The 22,387-nt window shown below is 42.4% G+C and overlaps 1 protein-coding gene across 1 annotated transcript in view; it reads right to left on the bottom strand.

The window, feature by feature from the left end:
* LOC133403963 (sodium/potassium/calcium exchanger 3-like) overlaps positions 1–22,088 on the bottom strand; it is a 72,749-nt gene extending 50,661 nt beyond the window's left edge. The window contains exons 1-2 of the mRNA XM_061679453.1: positions 21,705–22,088; positions 11,586–11,699 (exon numbers count right to left, since the gene is read on the bottom strand). Coding sequence (XP_061535437.1) covers positions 11,586–11,699; positions 21,705–21,939 — 349 coding nt within the window. The 5' untranslated portion in view covers positions 21,940–22,088. The remainder of the gene's footprint in view (positions 1–11,585; positions 11,700–21,704) is intronic.
* Between the last annotated feature and the right edge of the window lie 299 nt (positions 22,089–22,387).

Raw genomic sequence — 22,387 nt, 5'->3', positions numbered from 1 at the left:
ATTACGGTATTTATACATATTTTAAAGATGTATGAACCTACCCAGATTATTATTATTCCCCACACTCCTATTAAACTCTATCATACTCGAATAAACACTTTACCTGTATATAATCACCTTTTTTGAATTCTTAAACATACATGGATTTACATTTTATTCCCCATAATATGTGTTTTATTTTTTTGTGACAGTTTTAATATTTTAATGTTTTAGGCTAAGAAGCTTTTATTTTACCGGGAAAAAAAGAATTACAGCATACACTGAAAATCCCACAACATCGCGAACTACGTGCAATTTGATTATGAAGAAAATCTGCAGTGCACTGAATCCACAATAGAGCAAGCGAACATTGTGCAGCTCCCTCTGCTGTTTTATAAACTGCCATCATTTGGAAACTATCCAGGTGGAAGTGATGAAAATACACACAACAGACAAAAATTCTATCTCAAGGAACTAAAGTATTTGTTACATTTTTCTTTTTCCCCTGTTTCTTAACCTCAAGTTCCTAAAAAATAACTTTAGCCGCAGTAATGAGACTAACACCGGAGGGGAAGTAATAGAACTTGGCAGTTCTAAAACCAGAAGTCAAGGTTATCCATTGACTGAAGCTGCCAATGTTTTAATAATTTCAGGCCAATAATAGCAAAGAATGAGAACAATAACAGAAACAACTCAAGGGATGCTGGTGCTCAGTATACCAAAAAAGTTGCATTGTCCACCCAAGGGAATCTGAACAAGCGCATCCCGTGTACATCTCATGCATAATCTGAGTGCACGAGGAGGGCTGGGGGGCTGTTCTGCACATGCTCAGTGGGCGATGATGATGCAGGTTGACACATCGCATGTCGCGACTGTAGTTACCGTGCTGAGTAATGTGACATTTAAGGACTCCTGCTTTTCCTTTGCACGGTCCGTTACATGCACACACCATACCCAAACAAATAGTATACATAGACCTAAAAATATGGATTCACATGCACACACACATAAAGTCTTGCCTTGCCATTCTGATACTGTAGACCTTCACAACTCAACAGAAAGGTTACCTAAATTTCTATTTATACTTTTTTCTTTGTTGAACTTTTGATGTGAATACAATTAATAACTAGGTGAAACAGACACCTATTAATTAAGTATAGCTAATCTTGTGTTTTATTTAATATCCAAGAGTAGACAAAGTCAAGCATATCAATCAAAAGTACTTAGTATGTTCCAGGTTATATACAACCCCAATTCCAATGAAGTTGGGACGTTGTGTTAAACATAAATAAAAACAGAATACAATGATTTGCAAATCATGTTCAACCTATATTTAATGAAATACACTGCAAAGACAAGATATTTAATGTTCAAACTGATGAACTTGATTGGTTTTAGCAAATAATCATTCACTGAGAATTTTATGGCTGTAACACGTTCCAAAAAAGCTGGGACAGGTGGCAAAAAAGACAGAAAGTTGAGGAATGCTCATCAAACACCTGTTTGGAACATCCCACAGGTGAACAGGCTAATTGGGAACAGGTGTGTGCCATGATTGGGTATAAAAGGCTTCCCTGAATTGCTCAGTCATTCACAAGCAGAAATGGGGCGAGGTTCACCTCTTTGTGAACAAGTGCGTGAGAAAATAGTCGACCAGTTTAAGGACAGTGTTCCTCAACGTACAATTGCAAGGAATTTAGGGATTTCATCATCTACGGTCCATTATATCAACAATAGTTTCAGAGAATCCAGAGAAATCACTGCATGTAAGCGGCAAGGCCGAAAAACAACATTGAATGCCCATGACCTTCGATCCCTCAGGTGGCACTGCATCAAAAACCGACATCAATGCTCGGGCTCAGGAACATTTCAGAAAACCAATGTCAGTAAATACAGTTCGGCGCTACATCCATAAGTGCAACTTGAAACTCTACTATGCAAAACAAAAGCCATTTATCAACAATACCCAGAAACGCCGCCGGCTTCTCTGGGCCCGAGCTCATCTAAGATGGACCGATGCAAAGTGGAAAAGTGTTCTGTGGTCCGACGAGTCCACATTTCAAATTGTTTTTGGAAATTGCGGACGTCGTGTCCTCCGGGCCAAAGAAGAAAAGAACCATCCGGACTGTTATGGACGCAAAGTTCAAAAGCCAGCATCTGTGATGGTATGGGGCTGTGTTAGTGCCAATGTCATGGGAAACTTACACATCTGCGAAGGCACCATTAATGCTGAAAGGTACATACAGGGGCGGCACGGTGGACAACTGGTTACACCGTCAGCCTCACAGTCAATCCCCGACCCCGCCTGTGTGGAGTTTGCATGTTCTCCCCGTGCCTGCGTGGGTTTTCTCCGGGCACTCCAGTTTCCTCCCACATCCCAAAAACATGCATAAATTGGAGACTCTAAATTGCCCGTAGGTGTGACTGTGAGTGCGAATGGTTGTTTGTTTGCGATTGGCTGGCAACCAGTTCAGGGTGTACCCTGCCTCCTGCCCGATGACAGCTGGGATAGGCTCCAGCACGCCCGCGACCCTAGTGAGGAGAAGCGGCTCAGAAAATGGATGGATGGATGGATGGATGGATGGATGGAGGTACATACAGGCTTTGGAGAAACATATGCTGCCATTCAAGCAATGTCTTTTTCATGTACGCCCCTGCTTATTTCAGCAAGACAATGCCAAACCACATTCTGCGAGTGTTACAACAGCGTGGCTTCATAGTTAAAGAGTGCAGGTCTAGACTGGCCTGCCTGCAGTCCAGACGTGTCTCCCATTGAAAATGTGTGGCGCATTATGAAGCGTAAAATATGACAACGAAGACCCTAGACTGTTGAACAGCTGAAGCTGTACATCAAGCAAGAACGGGAAAGAATCCCACCTACAAAGCTTTAACAATTAGTGTCCTCAGTTCCCTAATGTTTATTGAATGTTGTTAAAAGAAAAGGTGATGTAACACAGTGGTAAACATGACCCTGTCCCAGCTTTTTTGGAACGTGTTGCAGCCATAAAATACTAAGTTAATGATTATTTGCTAAAAACAATCAAGTTTATCAGTTTGAACATTAAATATCTTTGTAGTGTTTTCAATTAAATATAGGCTGAACATGATTTGCAAATCATTGTATTCTGTTTATATTTATGTTTAACACAACGTCCCAACTTCATTGGAATTGGGGTTGTAGAACCCTCCAAGTCCTGTAAGAAGCAGGAGGTGTGCAAATCAAGGAGAAGACAACTGTCATCTATGGTGGAATTCCAGTCCACAAGGCTATATTAAAACTTCTCCGGATCTGCATCTGCAGCCTACCTCTAACTGCTGCTAAGACGCACAGGTAGTGCTTTGTTTACCAAAGCAGCCAAAATATTACTCCTCATACGTAATATATATTTTATTCTTTATCATTCTGTCGCTGTTCATTGCACTGACCCAAACCACAGCTTTGAAACAACCCCCTCAAATGGCATATCAAAAGATACGATGTGAATATTTTGTGTAACCATGGTAACACAATTCCCCCAAACACACCTTAATTTCCCAATTGAAATGAAAAGGGTTCCCTCAATGATCTGAAAGTGTCATTTTTTCCCCTGGCGTGTTATTTTAGCATATTGTAACCAACAAATGTTAGAATCTTATTTTCGACCGCTACTGATCTTCATGTCTTCTTTGAGGTATTTTTCTGAAAATGTAAATTTTACTTCAAGTCGTGATTTAAAAAGGGAGAGGAAATACAGCATCTGAGAGGAATTTTAATTTGTGTGTATTGCATTAGGTAGAATGCTTGCTCAAGTGTGAGCCAGCTAATAAACCCATAGTATGATGAGTTGTACGCGAGGTTGTACACAAAGGAAGGACAAAAGGAGTTGTACAGATTGGTATGGCCAAGGGATTTGAGCTGGAAAGGATTTGCAGAAGGTTAGGGTGATTAAAGGCTGAGATTTATGTGTACAGATAATTGAGAAAAGGGTGTTGAGTAGATGGAAGGAGTATTTTGAAGAGTTGGCGAATTTAAAAAAATGAAAGAAAAAGCAGGTGGAACCAGTGAAACAGGTGGTCGGCCAGATTAGAAAGGATGAAGTGGGGAAAGGGATGATTTAGAGGATGAATTGTGGAAAAGCTGTTGGTCCTGATGGCAGGTGGAAATGTGGCAGCGCCACAGGGGATGGCAGTGGATTTTTTGACAAGATTGTTCAACAGCATCTTAGGGAAGGCGCCTGAGGAATGGCGAAAGAGTGAGCTGGTGCCATTTTTCTTTTTTCAATGACAAGGGTGGTGTGCAGAGTTGCAGCAACTACAGAGGAATTAAGTTGATGAGCCATACAATGACAACTTGGTAAAGAGTAGTGAAAGCCAGGTTGAGACAAGAAGTAAGTAACTGTGAGTAACAGTATGGTTTCATGCCTAGAACAAGAATCACAGATACCATATTTGCCCTGAGAATGCTGCTGGAGAAGTACAGGGAGTGTCAGAAGGAGCTCTATTTTGTCTTCGTGGATTGAGAAAAAGCCTTTGAGTGGGTGCCAAAGGAGGAGCTGTTGCATTGTATGAGTAGCAGATGTACATTAGACTCGTCGAGGAGTTCACAGTGGTGAAGTATGCTGCTGGAGTGACAGATTACATCAAGTAAGAGGTGGGACTGCATCAAGGATCTGCTCTGAGCCCCTTCTTGTTTGGTGATGGTGATGGACAGATTGACAGCTGAGAACAGTCCCCTTGGACAATGATGTTGCGGGTAGGGAGCGGGTGGAAGAGAAGCTGAAGAGGTGGACGTATGCACTAGAGGGACAAGGAATGAAGGTCAGTTACAGCAAGACAGAGTATGTATGTGAATGAAGCCGAATGGTAAGGTTACACGGAGGAGAGGTGGAGAAAGTGCAGTTCAAGTAGGGCTACTTGGGATCAACTGATCAGAGGAATGGGGTGTGTGGAGGAGAGATGAAGAAGAGATTAGGCAGGATGCAGCGGGTGCAGAAAACTGTCAGGAGTGATCTATAATAGAAGAACACCAGTTAAAGGGAAAGGAAAGGTTTATCGGAAAGTAGTGAGACCAAGCTATGTTGTACGGTTAGGAGACGAGAGCAGTGACCAGAAAATAGGAGACAGAGTTGGAAGTGGTAGCGGTGAAGATGCTGAGCTTGTCTTTGGGTGTGACGAGAATGGACAGGATCAGGAATGAGCTCATCAGAGGAATAGCACAGACTGGAAGGTTGGGAGACATATGCTAGAGACCAAATTGAGGTGGTATGGATTTGTGCAGAGGAGGGAAAGTGGATATATTGGTAGGTTGCTGGAAATGGAGCCGCCGAGTAGGAGGCACAAAGGAAGACCAAAGAGGAGATTCATGGGTGCAGAGGAAAGACCTGCAGATAGCGCTGGAGTTAAGAGTAGAACATGCAGAGGAGCGGGAGAGACGGAAGAGGATGATGCTCTGTTGGGTTAAGATAAAAGGGAAAGACGGTTCCCCTTGAGGGAACATGCTCAAATTCCTCATTTGATCCCATTTTTTTTTTCATTAATCATTTCACTGGGAAGATTCAAAAATAGGAACACTTTTTACATAGCTATTTATTTCATATTTCACCGGTAAGGAAAATAAGCATATCCATTGGTCAAGGCTGTGTGATATTTCCGTTTCTCGTTTTTAATAAATCTGCAGAAATTTCAGAAATTCCGTTTTTTCTTCTGTCAATATGGGGTGCTGTGTCTACATTAATGTGGAAAAAAATTTACTTAATTGATTTTAGCAAATGGCTGCAACATAAAAAAGTGAAAAATTTAAGGCGGTCTGAACACTTTCACTTTCCATACCCACACACTTTCCATTCCCACCCGCTCCCTATACATATATATATATATATATATATATATATGTATAATTTATATAATTTATTAATGATTATGATTATACAGTAATGATTATGTTGTGGAATTGAACAGTATGCAGAATTATTTTTATCCTTTTACCAAATATACCACAATAACTGTCCAACAGTAATGTTCTTGACCAAATTTTGAAAATACGGAAATTCAGACAAATTTGAACAGATTTTTCTGGAAGTCAATTTCTATAGGTTGGCAGCTCTGTCTATATACTAGGTACTGGGGTCGCAGGCGTGCTGGAGCCTATCCCAGCTGACACTGGGCGGGAGGCAGGGTACACCCTGAACTGGTCGCCAGCCAATCACAGGGCAGATAGAAACAAACAACCATTCGCACTCACATTCACACCTACGGGCAATTTAGAGTCTTCAATCAACCTACCATGCATGTTTTTTGGGGATGTGGGAGGCGGGCCGGGATTTGAACCCCGGTCCTCAGAACTGTGAGGCAGATATGCTAATATATATATATATATATATATATATATATATATATATATATATGTATGTATATATATACACTGCATTTATTCTTACTTCCTCGATTTTTTCCTTGCTATTTCCTGTCCACGTCCACCAGAATCTTCTGCTGAGAGAACTGTGAAATCACTCTGCCAACCCCTCTCCTATTGGATGTGCCGTCTGATATCACATTCGATGCTGCTCCCAAATTGAACATTTTTCAATTCGAGCCGTGCCGTCGCATCACATTCACAATGAATGTCTTCGTCGACGGCGCACTGCGCTCCGCTAAGTGTGGTGTAAAAAGGCCTTTACAGCAATTACATTGGATTACGTTTAGACATCCCTAATTTAGGGGGGGGGGAAATGGAAGGTGAAGCATGACTCAGAAATACACTGCATTGGCACATTTTATTTGACAAGAACAAAAGCAACAGGGTAGAAATAAAAATATCCTGAATTTCTCAAGAGGGTAGGTAGTTAAGGGCAGGAAGTCACCAGAGCTGCTGCATGTGCTTTAAATTTAGCAGAGATGTAAGAGGAGGAATTAAGTTGAACTTTGGCCCCTCTTTCTTTTAAAGATGACCTTGGGAGTCTGGAGGAGGTTGATGGTGGCTATTTTTTCATCCTCTGCTGAAGGTAAAATATACAAATGTCAGCGTCACAGTTATCTCTCTCCATCATGCCTTGTACACATAAATTATGCCTCAACTGCAATTCATTCCATCCACCTCTAAAAATAGCAACAGACATTGGTGATGTTCAGAATGCATGTTCAGTAGATGTAGCAACGTGACAAAATTTCCTAAAACTGACAGTCCCTCAAAATGCTGAGTCTGGTTACAATGGCCACTTCAACCTGAGTACAACTCACCAGGAATTTTGACAATCGGATGATGGTTTGTGAGTTTTTTGTTTCCGAAAAAAAAAAGCCTTTTTGGGGAACTTTTTTTTTTTTATATTGCCTATAGAAAATCTGGTTTAAAAAATGACTTCAAGTTAGAGTAAAACAGTACAGGAAATAGTACAACTTAATTTTTTCTCAACATATCTCCGAAACCCTTTTGTTTCGTTTGCTACTCAGGGAACCTCTTCTTCGATTGGCTGACAAATTCACTGAAAAATATCCACCAGTCGACCGAAATTCCGAGGGATTCTCCAAGTCAGTACATCAAAATTACTGTGACGTTTCAAATAGCTTCACTTGCCCTAAAAATAAATGGCGCAAATGGATCATTATCCATGAGAATAGCAGCATGGGCAGTAGAATAAGTCATGTACTTTAGTGTTGGATATATTGTAGAGGTTATCATTTATTTGCTTAGCTTGCATTAGTATTATGGACAATTTTTAGAAAGAAAGATGTCTCGCCTTCAAGAAGATGACTCAGCAGGAATCACCTGAGAGAAGGACGTGGCCGGGACGTGGCAGGTGTTGGTGCCATGTTTTCACTTTGAAACCCTCCCCTTCGTGTGTTGTGTCTTGTAAACTTAGAAACCTCCCTATTTTCAAATAAATGCAGGAGCGACGGGAGCGATTGTTTAGAGCGTGTTGAGAGGCTGTAATCTGAACAATCTCCCATGCGCCCTCCTCATGAGAAAAAGAAACCAGTGTCTTCATTCCTTTTGTGTCTATTTTTTATAATGTTGGGCAAGATAAATCCAACATTTAGTCATCTAGATTTTTTTCCTGTATTTATTTCTTATGAAGGATTCTAGAGGCATTTGAAGTGTTCATTCCATGCCTTTTTGAAATTTCCACAAAGAGGGTGGCCACTTGCTGTGTCACACGCTATCACATTTTTAAAGGCAAAATAGTGCTTCTAATTGGAACTACAGTAATTGTTAAAGAATATCCATCCATCCATTTTCTGAGCCGCTTCTCCTCACTAGGGTCGCAGACGTGCTGGAGCCTATCCCAGCTGTCATCGGGCAGGAGGCGGGGTGTACACCCTGAAGTGGTTGCCAGCCAATCGCAGGGCACATACAAACAAACAACCATTCGCACTCACAGTCACACCTACGGGCAATTTAGAGTCTCCAATTAATGCATGTTTTTGGGATGTGGGAGGAAACCGGAGTGCCCGGAGAAAACCCACGCAGGCACGGGGAGAACATGCAAACTCCACACAGGCGGGGGCGGGGATTGAACCCGGGTCCTCAGAACTGTGAGACTGACGCTCTAACCAGTCGTCCACCGTGCCGCCTGTTAAAGAATGGTCTGAGATTTTTTTAAAGAAATATCTAAAGTAAGTCCAAACTTACGCCAGGGACCAGGCGTGTAACATTAACATAGACATACAGTATTTGTCGACCGGCACTGAAGCCCAAAAAAAAAATTCTAATTGACCACTGCACCACAATAAATGTAGTTGCTGTATCAGTGGGTGCTCTGCACTTTCAAAAAACTCCAAAAGGCTTGTCTTTTAATGGCAACCAGTGACACCATCTTTAACCCTTGTGTGATCTTAACATTCTGTTTACTCCCCTCAAAGCCTCAAAATAATATATTGCTGGTTTGCTTGGCATATACTGCTGGAAAGGACAGCGACCTGTTGATTTAAAAAATAAATAAATAAATAAATAAACTCACTGAGTGCGAGTGTCACGGAAAACTGCATGAATCAAGGATGTTACCTCACAATAAAATAAAAAATATTTCAGGTAAGTAACATTGCATGTATGAAAATAAAAAATACCTTTGAATTGAACCAACTGCTCGTCTACTGTGACTTCAGGCCCAGATTTTGTAGAGGTATGGGAGACGCTCAACCCACTTGTCCCAGACCTCTCTGATGGCTGCCAGTTTGTCCGTCACACACCTCGCTGGTCTTGACTCAGGGTTGTCAAAGTGTGAAAGATTTTCAGCGGCATTGTGGCACGGAAAATTGCCCTTCCACTCTCTGCATTCCAGAGAGAAAGCCTTGCCGTGGGACCTATATACACCTGCTAATATCAAAAGCCCTATGTAGCCACGCAGGTCAATCTCATCCATATTTTTCCAGTTTTCTCCATATTTCCGGAAACCCTCCAAATTTGTATTCTCCAGGATTATTTTTTTCAATGGCTGGTGTGATGAACAGGAGAAAGGTGGATGAAACGTCCTGGACATGGGCAACTGAATACCTTGTTGGCCCTGGAGTCATCCTTATGATGTTTGCTGCTGCTGTTCTTCCCTGGTTGCTGTCTGAATTTGATGAGGACCGTGCAATTTTGCTGTTCTTTGACAAAACTGTCTCTCCGTCAGCTTGAGGGATTTCCTCTTCTTCTTCATCTGAAGATGCATCATCCTCTGGGTTGTATTCCTCCCCATATTCCTCTTCAGATCCATCTTCATTCTCTTGTTCCTCCTAACCTCCTGAAAATATCTCATCCAGACAGTGAAACGTCTACTCATGGCTTCAACAAGGACCCAACTAGGGGTCCTTTGATTCAGGATACCTTTATATCCTCTATACTGAATTTGTTTTTATTATGTTTGAGATTTTTTTTTGTTTGTTTGTTTGTTTGGGAGCTTGTGTGATGTGAGGGTTAGTTGCAGATTCAGTCAATTCATACATCAATCCAGTTTCTTTTGATGTGTGCTCGTGTGTGTGTGTGTGTGTGTATTAGAGGGAGGTTTTGTGTTTGGCCTTTGAACTTTTTTGTCTGGTGTTTAAATGCTTTTGAAATTCATGGGTCAAAAATGACCCATAAGACAACCTTTGTACCCTAGTGGTGTACAGCCCACATGGAAACATAAACAAAAACAAAGTATCACTTTTTCTAATGATGGAGTCCCTTTAGGAAAAGTCATACAATTTCAAGTTGGAAAAAGATAGTTTCAGTTATTATTTCTACAGCTAAACATGGCAGAGGGTCACTTTTGGCCCGAAAGACAACACAAGGGTTAAAGCAGAATCACTCTTCGCACTTGTAGGTGATAAAAAGTCACCAGGCGCCGATATTCTTTGCCAATAAATATTACAGCTAAAATAGCTGACTCACAGCATCTTGTTGATCAGCTAAATACTTTACGGGGTCAGTCTCTCTACTAGTGATTGTTGCTTTTTATTTGGTATTGTTTAACGATTAAAAATTTAATCAGGAAGCAATCCTGATTAATGTGAAGGGCTACTGGTTTCATACACAGGTACATTTCTGGGCTTCAGGTTCAACTACGTCAATTACAGGTTATTCATACTACGGCTGCAAATAATGCTTATTTTCCCAATAGATGAAAACAGACTATTCTTTTTTTTTCCATAAATTGAAATGATTCAGTTACTGGTTTGGTTTGTGGCATGTCAGAAACCAAGCAAAAACATTGAACACTGATAATCAATCTGCCTTCACAGAGAACTACAGAAATCAGAGAACATTTACTGCTGAGAGGCTGAAATCAGAGGATTCGGACAGTTGGACAGACAGTAAATGATTCATCGATTATCAAAGTAGTTGTAGATTATTTTATTTATCAATTAGTTGTTGACTCATCTATTAATGGTTGCACCTATATGCTCTACATACATTTGATAGCTTTCTGGAAGTCGCTTACAACGTGGCGACGCACCTCAAGTGCAATATGACGTTTCACCTTCAAGGGGCACTGGCTTTATTACAGCCTCTGGAGTGCAAAGGAGGAACTGCTTAAATCAATGGATTGCCAGATTTCACAGGAAATTAGCACATTTTCAAGTTGTTCCACCCAGATTGCATATCTGGCACAAAGGTACTTAAAATGACAGATTTACAGCAAGTGGATGAGACAATCTGCGTCGCAAGAAAAGTGTGTAGCTGCGCGCCGTTACTGTCTTAAGCACATGCGAGGATATGGCCCTAAATTCCCACACTTGCCTGAAACCAAAGTTAGCTGTTGAAGATAAAAGGGCCACCAAATTATATTTTCCGAGATTTGGGCAAAATGAGGGAAAACACGAGGCGACAGAGGAAGGTCAGTGCAAAGGTTTGCAAGAGACAGAGAGAGAGAGAGAGAGAAAAGGTGGCATGCGAGAGAGCAAGAGAGCGAGAGAAAGTTAACAATTACGATCAAAAAGACGAAGCAGAAAAACTGTTGTGGAAGCCGCAATGTCACTGCATACATACTGACTGTGCTCATGAAAGATCAAATAACACCCCAATGCGGGTAACTTCACAATGGTAACTACAGTAGGAGCAGATGAGGTTGAGGTTTAGAGTATGTATGATGAGCATTTGCTTGCCTCCATCTCCTCCCTCTTCGAGATGTGAGGAAGACTTCTATCTTGTAGTCTTTTAACCCTCTTACCTGGAGAAGTGCAATTCTTTTCTATCTCCATTTCCACTGTGCTGCTGTTGTCCACTGTCTGCAGTAGCCTCCTTCCCTCCCATCTCCCTTGGTGATTGGTACTGTAGTTGGAACCTGGACAATATGGATTACAGTAAAACATCTAGTCCCTCTCTTCAGCAGTAGACTCATTTTAGAATCTTCAACATTGTGTTTATGAATAAAAAATGATAGTTGGCTGAATTATATCCTTTCATAATAACTGGAATATTATAAATACATATTCAATACATACAATTAAATATTACAATATGATAGCAGGACACGCCCAGGACACGCTGGAGGGACTACGTCCTTCGGCTGGCCTGGGAACGCCTCGGGATCCCTCCGGAAGAGCTGGATGAAGTGGCTGGGGAGAGGGAAGTCTGGGCGCCCCTGCTAAAGCTACTGCCCCCGCGACCCGACCCGGATAAGCGGTAGAAAATGGATGGATGGATGGATAGCAGTTTTCCGAGCAAAGCAAAAGTCAAGGCTGACTGCTGTACATCAATCAGTTGCTGCCCTGTGGGACACTATAACTTTCCATTGGGGACAGAGATGGATTCAAACTTTCCTTTTTCTTATACACAATTGGCTGTGCTGCTGGACTTCAGGGACATGCAGGGGAATGGGGTGGGGTGGGGGTGGGGGGTCCGCGATGGGGGGGTAGTGGGGGGATGCCTGAGCCCCTGCCCCTTCTCACTTGATGCCCACAGTGCCCTTTTCTTTGTTTGCATGTGCTTTGTGTGTTTTTGCGTTGTGTGGCCTTTCAACAATAAAATGTAATGTAACTCAGCTGAAAAAAATGGATCACGATATAACTAAGGAATCAATAAAGTTATAAGCAGTTAAATTAGCCAGTGTGTAAAGGAGAGAGGAGAGGGAAGGGCAGGGAAACTGGACAATTTCAACCTCTGAATATGTATATAATAACCTCTCCATTTCCAGTTCAGGCTGTACCCTGCCTCTCGCCCAGAGTTAGCTGGGATAGGCTCCAGCACACCCGCGACCCTAGTGAAGATAAGCGGGATGGAAAATTGGTGGATTGGATGTGATGAAAAACGTTGAGACAGTGGCGAACAGGTGTGGCCATAATTATTGCCCCCTCGGCTTGGTGCCTTGTACGTTGGTGTTCACCCTGGTAGAGAGGAGTGTAGCCTCCCTCCACCTTCTGTTGGGTGGGGGCGGGTCCTGACTGTTGTTTGTGCCTTGGCAACAAACCCCCCTTTTTGGAGTTCTTGGAGGGGGTGCTGGATAGTGCTCCCGCTGGGGACTCCCTCGTTCTGCTGGGGGACTTTTAACACTCACGTGGGCAATGACAGTGAGACCTGGAAAGGTGTGTTTGGGATGAACAGCCTCCCCGACCAGAACCCGAGTGGTGTTCTCTTATTGCACTTCTGTGCTTGTCATGGATTGTCCATAACAAACATCATGTTCAGACATTAGGGTGCCACATGTGCACTTGGCATCAGGACACCCTTGGCCGCAGTTCGATGATCGGCTTTGTGGTTGTGTCATCGGACTTTCTGCCACATGTCTTAGACACTCCGGTCAAGAGAGGGGCGGAGCGATCAACCTATCACCACCTGGTGGTGTGTTGGATCCAATGGTGGTGGAAGATGCTGGTCCGACCTGGCTGGGAACGTCTGGCAGTCTCCTGTCAGAAGGAGCTTCAACTATCACCTCTGGCAGAACTTCTCCCATGTCTCTGGTGAGGCAGGGGACATTGAGTCTGAGTTGACCGTGTTCTGCACTAGGGCTGCACGATATTGGAATAAAATGACATTGTGAATTTTTTAAACTTGCGATAATAATTGTGGTGTGAAATAATACAGGATCAGTGTTTGGAAAGTTCATTTTCTACACAAATTAGTTCAAAGTTCAATTCATCATTCCAAAAATTAACCAGTTCAATTCATCGTTCATATTTCAAAACTAAGTTCACCGGTCTAAAAACAAACTAGTTGATAGTTCTATTTTTTTTTTTCAGTACAGTATGTTGCACACAAAATACTGGTATTTCATTTGCCCATTGTTGCCACCCATTTAGTCCACACGAGTAGCCAGCTGCAGCTTTCACCCTACAATTTAAAAAACATGAGGAAAAACTTGTTGCTTTGAATCGTGTTTTTTAAAAAGAGGAATTTAAACAAAAACAGGACTTTTGTCCTTAATGTGCAAAAACATGCAACACAGTATGACATGAACGATGGGGAAAGGACATTGATAACTTTGCATTCCTCGTAGCTCTGGCTGACTATATAAACAAAATAATTTCTCGATGGAATTACACACTGTGTAATAATTGTGTTGATAATTGAATTACACACTGTGTAACAATTGTGATAAATCCATATTATCACAGTGTGATCATGCAGTGTTTTAACTACAGCATTCTGATACAAATAATAATTTTCCTAGTAATCAATTTTTCAAGTGTCCCTGAACGCATCTCACGCACTCAAGCAGCTGTCACTTGCCTGCCTCGTTAATTCTGAAGCGTAAAATAGGAAATCCATCAGATGTAAAATATTTTAATCTTTTGAGCATGTCCAAACAGGTCCCTCTGCTGGTGACTTAGTATTAAAGTTGATTCACTGTATATTACAGTACACCAACATCGCAGCAGACCCTGTGATGTGACTTTTGCACAAATGTACATTGCGATGACGATGCTCAAACAAAATATCGTGCAGCCATATTCCGCACCTCCATTGTTGAGGCGGCCGACTGGAACTGTAGCCGTCAGTTCAAGTCGGAAATCAGTGCTGTTGTGGCAGCAATCCCCAAACCCGTTGGTGGACACCAGCAGTAAGGGATGCAGTCAAGATGAAAGAGTCCTATCGGACCTTTTTGGCTTATGGGACTCTGGAGGCAGCTGATGGGTACCGGCGAGCCAAGCTGAACGCAGCTTTGGTGATTGCTGCGGCAAAAACTTGGGTGTGGGAGGAGTTTGGTGAGACCATGGAGAATGACTTGTGGAACGGCTTTGACGAAATTCTGGTCCACCATCCCGCGTCTCAGGAAGGGGAATTAGTGCACCATCAACACTGTATTATAGTGTGGATGGGGCGTCGCTGACCTCAACTCAGGACGTTGTGAGTCGATGGGCAGAATATTTCGAAGACCTCCTCAATTCCACTGACACCCCTTCCCATGAGGAAACAGAGTCTAGAGATCACGAGGAGGGCTGTCCTATCTCTGGGGTTGAGGTTACTGAGTTTGCTAAAAAGCTCCTCAGTGGCAGGGAGATCTACCCGGAGTTCTTGAGGGGTCTGGATGTTAGGGGGCTGTTCTGGTTGACATGCCGCTACAGCATCTTACCTGGCCTAGCGATCACTAAATCACACAGCAGCAGTGGAAGAGAATTGTGTGTGCCAGTGCTGAACTGTTTGCCCCTCCACTGCCTCCCGCCCTATTTTGCTAACCTGCACATGGATAAATGAGTGTAGAAATGATTAATGGACCCCTGTGAGGAGGCGTTGAGTGCCCTCCTTCATGTTCCGCAACATCAAACTCAATTAGGCAGAGCTTTATTAAGCACATCATAAATAATCAATTTGAATTGATCTTCCAGCTAACTAATTAAGAGTTAACAAGAACACAATAGGCTCGGTGGCCGACTGGTAAGAGTGTCAGCCTCACAGTTCTGAGGACCCGGGTTCAATCCCCAGCCCCGACTATGTGGAGTTTGCATGTTCTCCCCGTGCCTGCGTGGGTTTTCTCCGGGCACTCCGGTTTCCTCCCACATCCCAAAAACATGCTAAAATAAATATTCTAAATATTATTCATTCATTCCTCTTCCATTCCGCTTATCCTCACTCGGGCCGCGGGTGGGCTGGAGCCTATCCCAGCGGACAAGAGGCGGGGTACACCCTGAACTGGTTGCCAGCCAATCGCAGCATCCCAATATCATATCATAAATTACTTTGTAATTCCCATCCAATCTGAACTTTGTGCATGTGTGCACATATGCGTGCATGTGTGTGTAGAATCACAAATTGACAGTGGTTAACTACTAAAATTGAAGGTGAATCTTCTGCCCTGAGACGCATGATTACAAGGATAAGACATAAATTGCAAGTTTAATTTTTCAAATGCAAAAGCTAATATTCCATTCTTGAGACAAGTAAATGACATCTTAAATAAGCTAAAATAAACCAGGTCTGAGGCACACACCCAAAATTGCTACTACCGCTGATACCAAAAACATTAGCCCTTCTCAACTTTTTTAATTCAAGTGATAAATTATTATTCTTGCTTACACTGACTCAATAGCCCTATGGTATTGTGCCATATAAACAAATGAAAGGGAGGCAAATGAGCACGTCAAGTGGTGCACACGTCTTCAATTATTTATCATCACTGGCTCATTTGATTGCATATACTGTAGTTGCTTTAGTTAGATTAATGGTATGACATAAACATCAATGCAGCATTGAAATAAAATCAATGTCGAGAAAGGGAGAGAAACATTGACCAGTAGCAGTTACATAAGTTTGAGGCTTTCAGCAAATGTCTCCTGCCTAGATTCCACGTATTTGATGCTAAAACATAATGCAGAAGCCCAAAACATATAGTCTAGGTTGATACTCTGAAAAGATGAGCTATGAAGTCATAATAGAAAGAAAATCCATCGACTGTACTGCTAAAGTAACAATGCGCCTATCGATTCAACCACAGTACAGTACTGCGGATTTAAACTCATTATTATGAGCACACATTGTATAGAACAGGTAAACTCCACACAGGAACAGGGTTGTAATAGTTTTGGATTTTCCATTACAGTCTGACATTTTTATTTTTCACATTCGGTTATTTTTAAATAGTTTTTAGAGCAGGTTTGTTAATTTTCAATGTTTTTTATTATTTTCAAAAAAAGCTTCATTTTGTTTAGTTTGTATTAATTTCAGTATTAGTTTAAATTTTTTTTTTTTTTTGGGGTGTTTGTAAAGTGTGAGATAAAAAAAAAGTTTGCGATAAGTTTTGTGTCATAAAAACTAAAAGATGTCTTAATTTACATTACATTACATTTCAGAATTATTAACTTACTAACAGATAAACAACCATCCACACATGAAATACAGTTACTATATAACAGTCCACAGAATTTGAAGACCAATAAGTGCAGTGTATAATACTGGTTCTAAGGTTAGATTAGATGCATCACAACATACAGTAAACCCATTCATGAGACACATGTTTATACGTTTAACTTACAAAACAATATATATATTTTTGCACGTTTTCCTTCCCTTGTGGGTAAATGGCAAACAGCTCAAGTGGACTTTCAGATTTGTGACTGTTAGATAGACAGACATATAGAAAGCTTCCATTTACCTCTTGTAACTCCGGTGAAAGTGCATCCAGTCTGTTGCATTGCTGCTGTTGTTGTTGTTGTGTCAATGATTATTGTGACAAAGCTTTTCAAGTTTTCCTGCTGTTGCTGAAGTCGTGTTGTAAAAACGTCCTGTTGTTGCAGTAGTTCAATCACCTGCCGTGTCAGCGAGACAAACTCATTGTCTGCTTTCCCGTCTGCCTTTCGTGGCAGGAAACAGCGGACTTTTGAGACTTTCTGCAGTTTTCCGTTTCTCTGAGTTTTCCCCAAAAGACAAATAACCGATGTGCAGTTTCCGTGAAGGTGCTAGCTCGTCGGTAACTGTCTTAGCCACGGTCTTACCCATTTCCGTCAGCAACACGTAGCAACAAAAAATCTGCTTGGACGTAAAAGTTAGCTTTGCTGCAAAACTTGCGCTTGGTCTGGTGAGGCATAGATATGAATGGGTAGATACGCTAGCACAATAAAGCTGCCCAGCTAACCAACATGCCAATATAGCGGCTATGTTGGGAAGGTCGACATTCCCATAGAAGGCAAACGCAAGAACACTGAAATTAAGACGCAACGTCCTTATTCCTTAATCGATTTTCATGAGGGTTACTGTTTTGTCAACGCCAAAGCGTACACTATCAAAAAACAAAATGATGATGAGCTCATTTCTAATTTTATCCAACCTGGTCACTCCAAGAGCGAACCTCAACATCTTAATTTCCGCCACCTCCAGCTCTGCTTTCTGTTGTCTCTTCAGTGCCACTGTCTCTAATCCATACATCATGGCTGGCCTCACCACCGTTTTATAAAGTTTTCCATTCATCCAAGCAGAGACTCTTCTGTCACATAACACACCTGACACCTTCCTCCACCCGTTCCAACCTGCTTGGACCCGTTTCTTCACTTCCTGACCACACTCACCATTGCTCTGGACGGTTGACCCCAAGTATTTAAAGTCCTCCACCCTTGCTATCTCTTCTCCCTGTAGCCTCATTCTTCCCCCACCACCCCTCTCATTCATGCACATATATTCTGTTTTACTTCGGCTAATCTTCATTCCTCTTCTTTCCAATGCATGCCTCCATCTTTCTAACTGTTCCTCCAGCTGCTCCCTTCTTTCACTGCAGATCACAATGTCATCTGCAAACATCATGGTCCACGGGGATTTGAGTCTAACCTCATTTGTCAGCCTACCCATCACCACTGCAAACATGAAGGGGCTCAGGGCTGATCCCTGATGCAGTCCCACCTCCACCTTAAATTCGTCTGTCACACCTACAGAACACCTCACCGCTGTTCTGCCGCCCTCGTACATGTCCTGTATTATTCTAACATACTTCTCTGCCACTCCAGACTTCCACATGCAGTACCACAGTTCCTCTCTGGGTACTCTGTCATAGGCTTTCTCTAGATCTACAAAGACACAATGTAGCTCCTTCTGACCTTCTCTGTACTTTTCCATCAACATCCTCAAGGTAAATAATGCATCTGTGGTACTCTTTCTAGGCATGAAACCATACTGTTGCTCGCAAATACTCACTTCTGTCCTGAGTCTAGCCTCCACTACGCTTTCCCATAACTTCATTGTGTGGCTCATCAACTTTATTCCTCGATAGTTGCCACAGCTCTGCACATCACCTTTGTTCTTAAAAATGGGCACCATTACGCTTTTCCTCCATTCCTCAGGCATCTTCTCACCCGCTAAAATTCTATTGAACAATCTGGTCAAAAACTCCACAGCCACCTCTCCTAGATTCTTCCATACCTCCACAGGAATGTCATCAGGACCAACTGTCTTTCTATTTTTCATTCTCTTTAATGCCTTTCTAACTTCCCCCTTACTAATCATTGCCACTTCCTGGTCCACCACACTTGCCTCTTCTACTCTCCCTTCGCTATCATTTTCCTCATTCATCAACTCCTCGAAGTATTCTTTCCATCTAGCTAGCACACTGCTGGCACCAGTCAACATATTTCCATCTCTATCCTGAATCACCCTAACCTGCTGCACATCCTTCCCATCTCTATCCCTCTGTCTGGCCAGCCTGTATAGATCATTTTCTCCTTCTTTAGTGTCGAACCTGCCATACATGTCATCATATGCCTCTTGTTTTGCCGTTGCCACCTATACCTTTGCCCTGTGTCGCATCTCAATGTATTCCTTTCGCCTCTCCTCGGTCCTCTCAGTGTCCCACTTCTTCTTAGCTAACCTTTTTCCTTGTATGATTTCCTGTACTGTGAGGTTCCATCACCAAGTCTCCTTCTCTCCTTTCCTGCCAGAAGATCACCTTGGCTGCAGATCACCTTGGCTGCAGTGGTCCAGTCTTCTGGAAGCTCCTCCCGTCCACCGAGAGCCTGTATCACCTCTTACAGAAAAGCTGCACAACACTCATCCTGTCTCAGCTTCCACCACATGGTTCTCTTCTCTGCCTTTCTCTTCCTAATTTTCCTCCCCACCACCAGAGTCATCTTACACACCACCATCCTATGCTGTCTAGCCACACTCTCCCCTACCACTACTTACAGTTGATAACCTCCTTCAGATTACATCGTCTGCACAAGATGTAATCCACCTGTGTGCTTCTACCTCCGCTCTTGTAGGTCACCCTATGTTCGTGCCTCTTCTGGAAAAAAGTGTTCACTACAGCCATTTGCATCCTTGTTGCAAAGTCTACCACCATCTGTCCCTCCAAGTTCCTTTCCTGGATGCCGTACTTACCCATCACTTCTTCATCACCCCTATTACCTTCACCAACATGTCCATTACAATCTGCACCAATTAAGACTCTCTCTCTGTCTGGGACGCTCAGAGCTACTTCGTCTAGCTCCTTCCAGAATTTCTCTTTCACCTCTAGGTCACATCCTACCTGTGGGGCATAGCCACTAATCACATTACACATAACACCCTTAATTTCAAATTTCAGCCTCATCACTCGATCTGATACGCTTTTCACCTCCAAGACATTCTTAGCCAACTCTTCTTTTAAAGTAACCCCGACTACATTTCTCTTCCCATCTACACCATAGTAAAATAATTTAAACCCTGCCCCTAAACTTCTAGCCTTACTGCCTTTCCACCTGGTCTCCTGGACACACAATATATCAACCTTTCTCCTAATCATCATGTCAACCAACTCCCGAGATTTTCCTGTCATAGTCCCAACATTCAAAGTCCCCACATTCAGTTCTTGGCTCTGTGTTTTCCTCTTCTCTTTCTGCCAAAGAACCCGCTTTCCACCTCTTCTTCTTCTTTGACTTCGACCCACAGTAGCTGAATTTCCAACGGCGCCCCGCAGGTTGACGGCGCCGGTGGCGGACATTGTTAACCCGGGCCACGACCGATCCGGTATGGAATTCTTTGGATGAACGCTCATATTTGTTTGGCAAGGTTTTAAGCCGGATGCCCTTCCTGACGCAACCCTCTGCATTTATATGGGCTTGGGACCGGCCTACAGTTTGCACTGACTTGTGCCCCCCATAGGGCTGCATTAATAATATATATATATATATATATATATATATTTAAAATATTTTTCCATGTGAAAGGGACTCCCTGTTCCCTTGTCGTAATTATACGCCGTTTTATGCAACAGTATGCAGCACAGTGTACCGGCATTGTTGGTATTTTGGTTTTCTTGCTGTGCACACACATGGAATGCGCTGACTACATTTTTTTTTACTACATACAAATACTGTATATCTTTGCTTATCTATGCCAGCGATGTATAGTGGCAGGCAGAGCAATGAAAGGTGCTTCCATTAGATGGAAGAAGGTACCAAGAAAAACCTGTGTACCCACCTGTTGCTATTCATACAACAGAATAAGTCATGGCTTCCAGCTGTTGAGAGACACTGTATATATGTCCTCATTTGATGTGCAGTATTATGCTTGTGCCACAATAAGGCGCTTGGTCACATGCAATAGGACGCATGCCTAAGTCATCATGCCTTTTAGGGTTGCTTCCTTCCTGTGTGTCAGTAGAGTTCTTTGCTGTTTTATTCTTTGATAGCTTGATGTCTCCGTGAGGCTGATGTGGGCAATGGCTTTTCAATTTGCCACGCTTCGCCATATATACTGTTATTCAAATGCAACGTTCAGCTGCAACAACTTAACACCTGCAAGTATTTCATCTTTGTGTTCAATTAAACAGGCCCAGATTTCACACTTTGTAAGTCAATTCGTGAGTAAATGGAGACAAAATCACGATTTCAGTGTTCATACTATTTGTGATGTTTTTATGTTTTTTCGCTTGGTGGTGTTCCCTGAGAGAAACACTGCAGTGGCCTACGTATTAAATAGTAATACAGCCATGAGCATCTCAACCTGTATTTGTTGAAAGACTACTAGGAACGGATTTTGCCCATGTATTTTTAGTAAAAAAAAAAAAAATACTAATAATAATAATAAGGGCCTAAGCCCACTCAAGTTTAATCAACCTCTCGAGCTTTATTTAAATCTCATACAAAACGATTGTTGTACATAGTGCTTTTCATAATAAAATCCACATATGACGTGATATACAGTACAAGCCAGTTTAAATGGATTATTATTATTATGCATCCATCTATTTTCTTAACCGCTTTACAAACCATCTGTAACGAGTACAATTTGTTAATTACTGTTGTTCGAAGGGTCCAAACCTACTTTAACACGCCATGACGCTAAGTCAGTTCTCTCACACTACTAATAAAAAAAAAAAAAAAAAAAAAAAAAAAAAAATTTAAAATAAATAAATAAAAAAATGAAAAAAAATATTTCCATGCATCCTCACCTGAGCCGTCAGCTAAGGAGGACAATCCCTTGACGATGAGAAGCAAAGCGCCGAACAAGCATATCTGTATTACAACCAACTCTTTGCGCCTTTTCCGCCTCGCTTTCGCCTTCTTCCGCTTGGGCATCACTTGCGCCGGACGATTCCGGAGTCGGATACCCGACAGAGACGTTACATCTTCGGTTGCGACATCCATGCGTGGCCCCACTTGGAGAAAAACAGCGAGCTCCCCCATCCACTTTCCCGATGGAACTGATAGTGGGGCGAAGGGGATAATTTGGGGGAAAGTGAACGTTGTGTTGTGAGGGCTGCTCAGCGGCAAAACAACCAAAGACACGAGCGGTCGGACTACTTCTTGGCGTAACGTTCCATCCAATGCGGTTGGAGTCAGGTAGCACGAACGGCGGGACGATTGAGCGCGCGAATGTTGCGCGTGCACCGGACGCGCACGCGAGCAAACACGCTTCATTTTAAGCCGTGCTCACTTCGTCAACAACAACACAAACACTTTAACATTGGAGGCATTTGGCAGAGGTTTGTATGTCACCAACCGCCACAACGACATGCTTGACGGGGATTTACCACAGACCAGCCGTCTGTTAATCAACAGTTCACAGTAATGTCAATAAAGTTGTATCGAATCTAATATGCATATCGGGAAAAACAATACATTGTATATTTAT

The sequence above is a fragment of the Phycodurus eques genome, chromosome 6 (genome assembly GCF_024500275.1).
Source record: "Phycodurus eques isolate BA_2022a chromosome 6, UOR_Pequ_1.1, whole genome shotgun sequence".
In the NCBI taxonomy this organism is placed as follows: Eukaryota; Metazoa; Chordata; class Actinopteri; order Syngnathiformes; family Syngnathidae; genus Phycodurus; species Phycodurus eques.
Note: the sequence above shows the minus strand (reverse complement) of the source record. Positions and strands in the feature narration are given on the sequence as shown.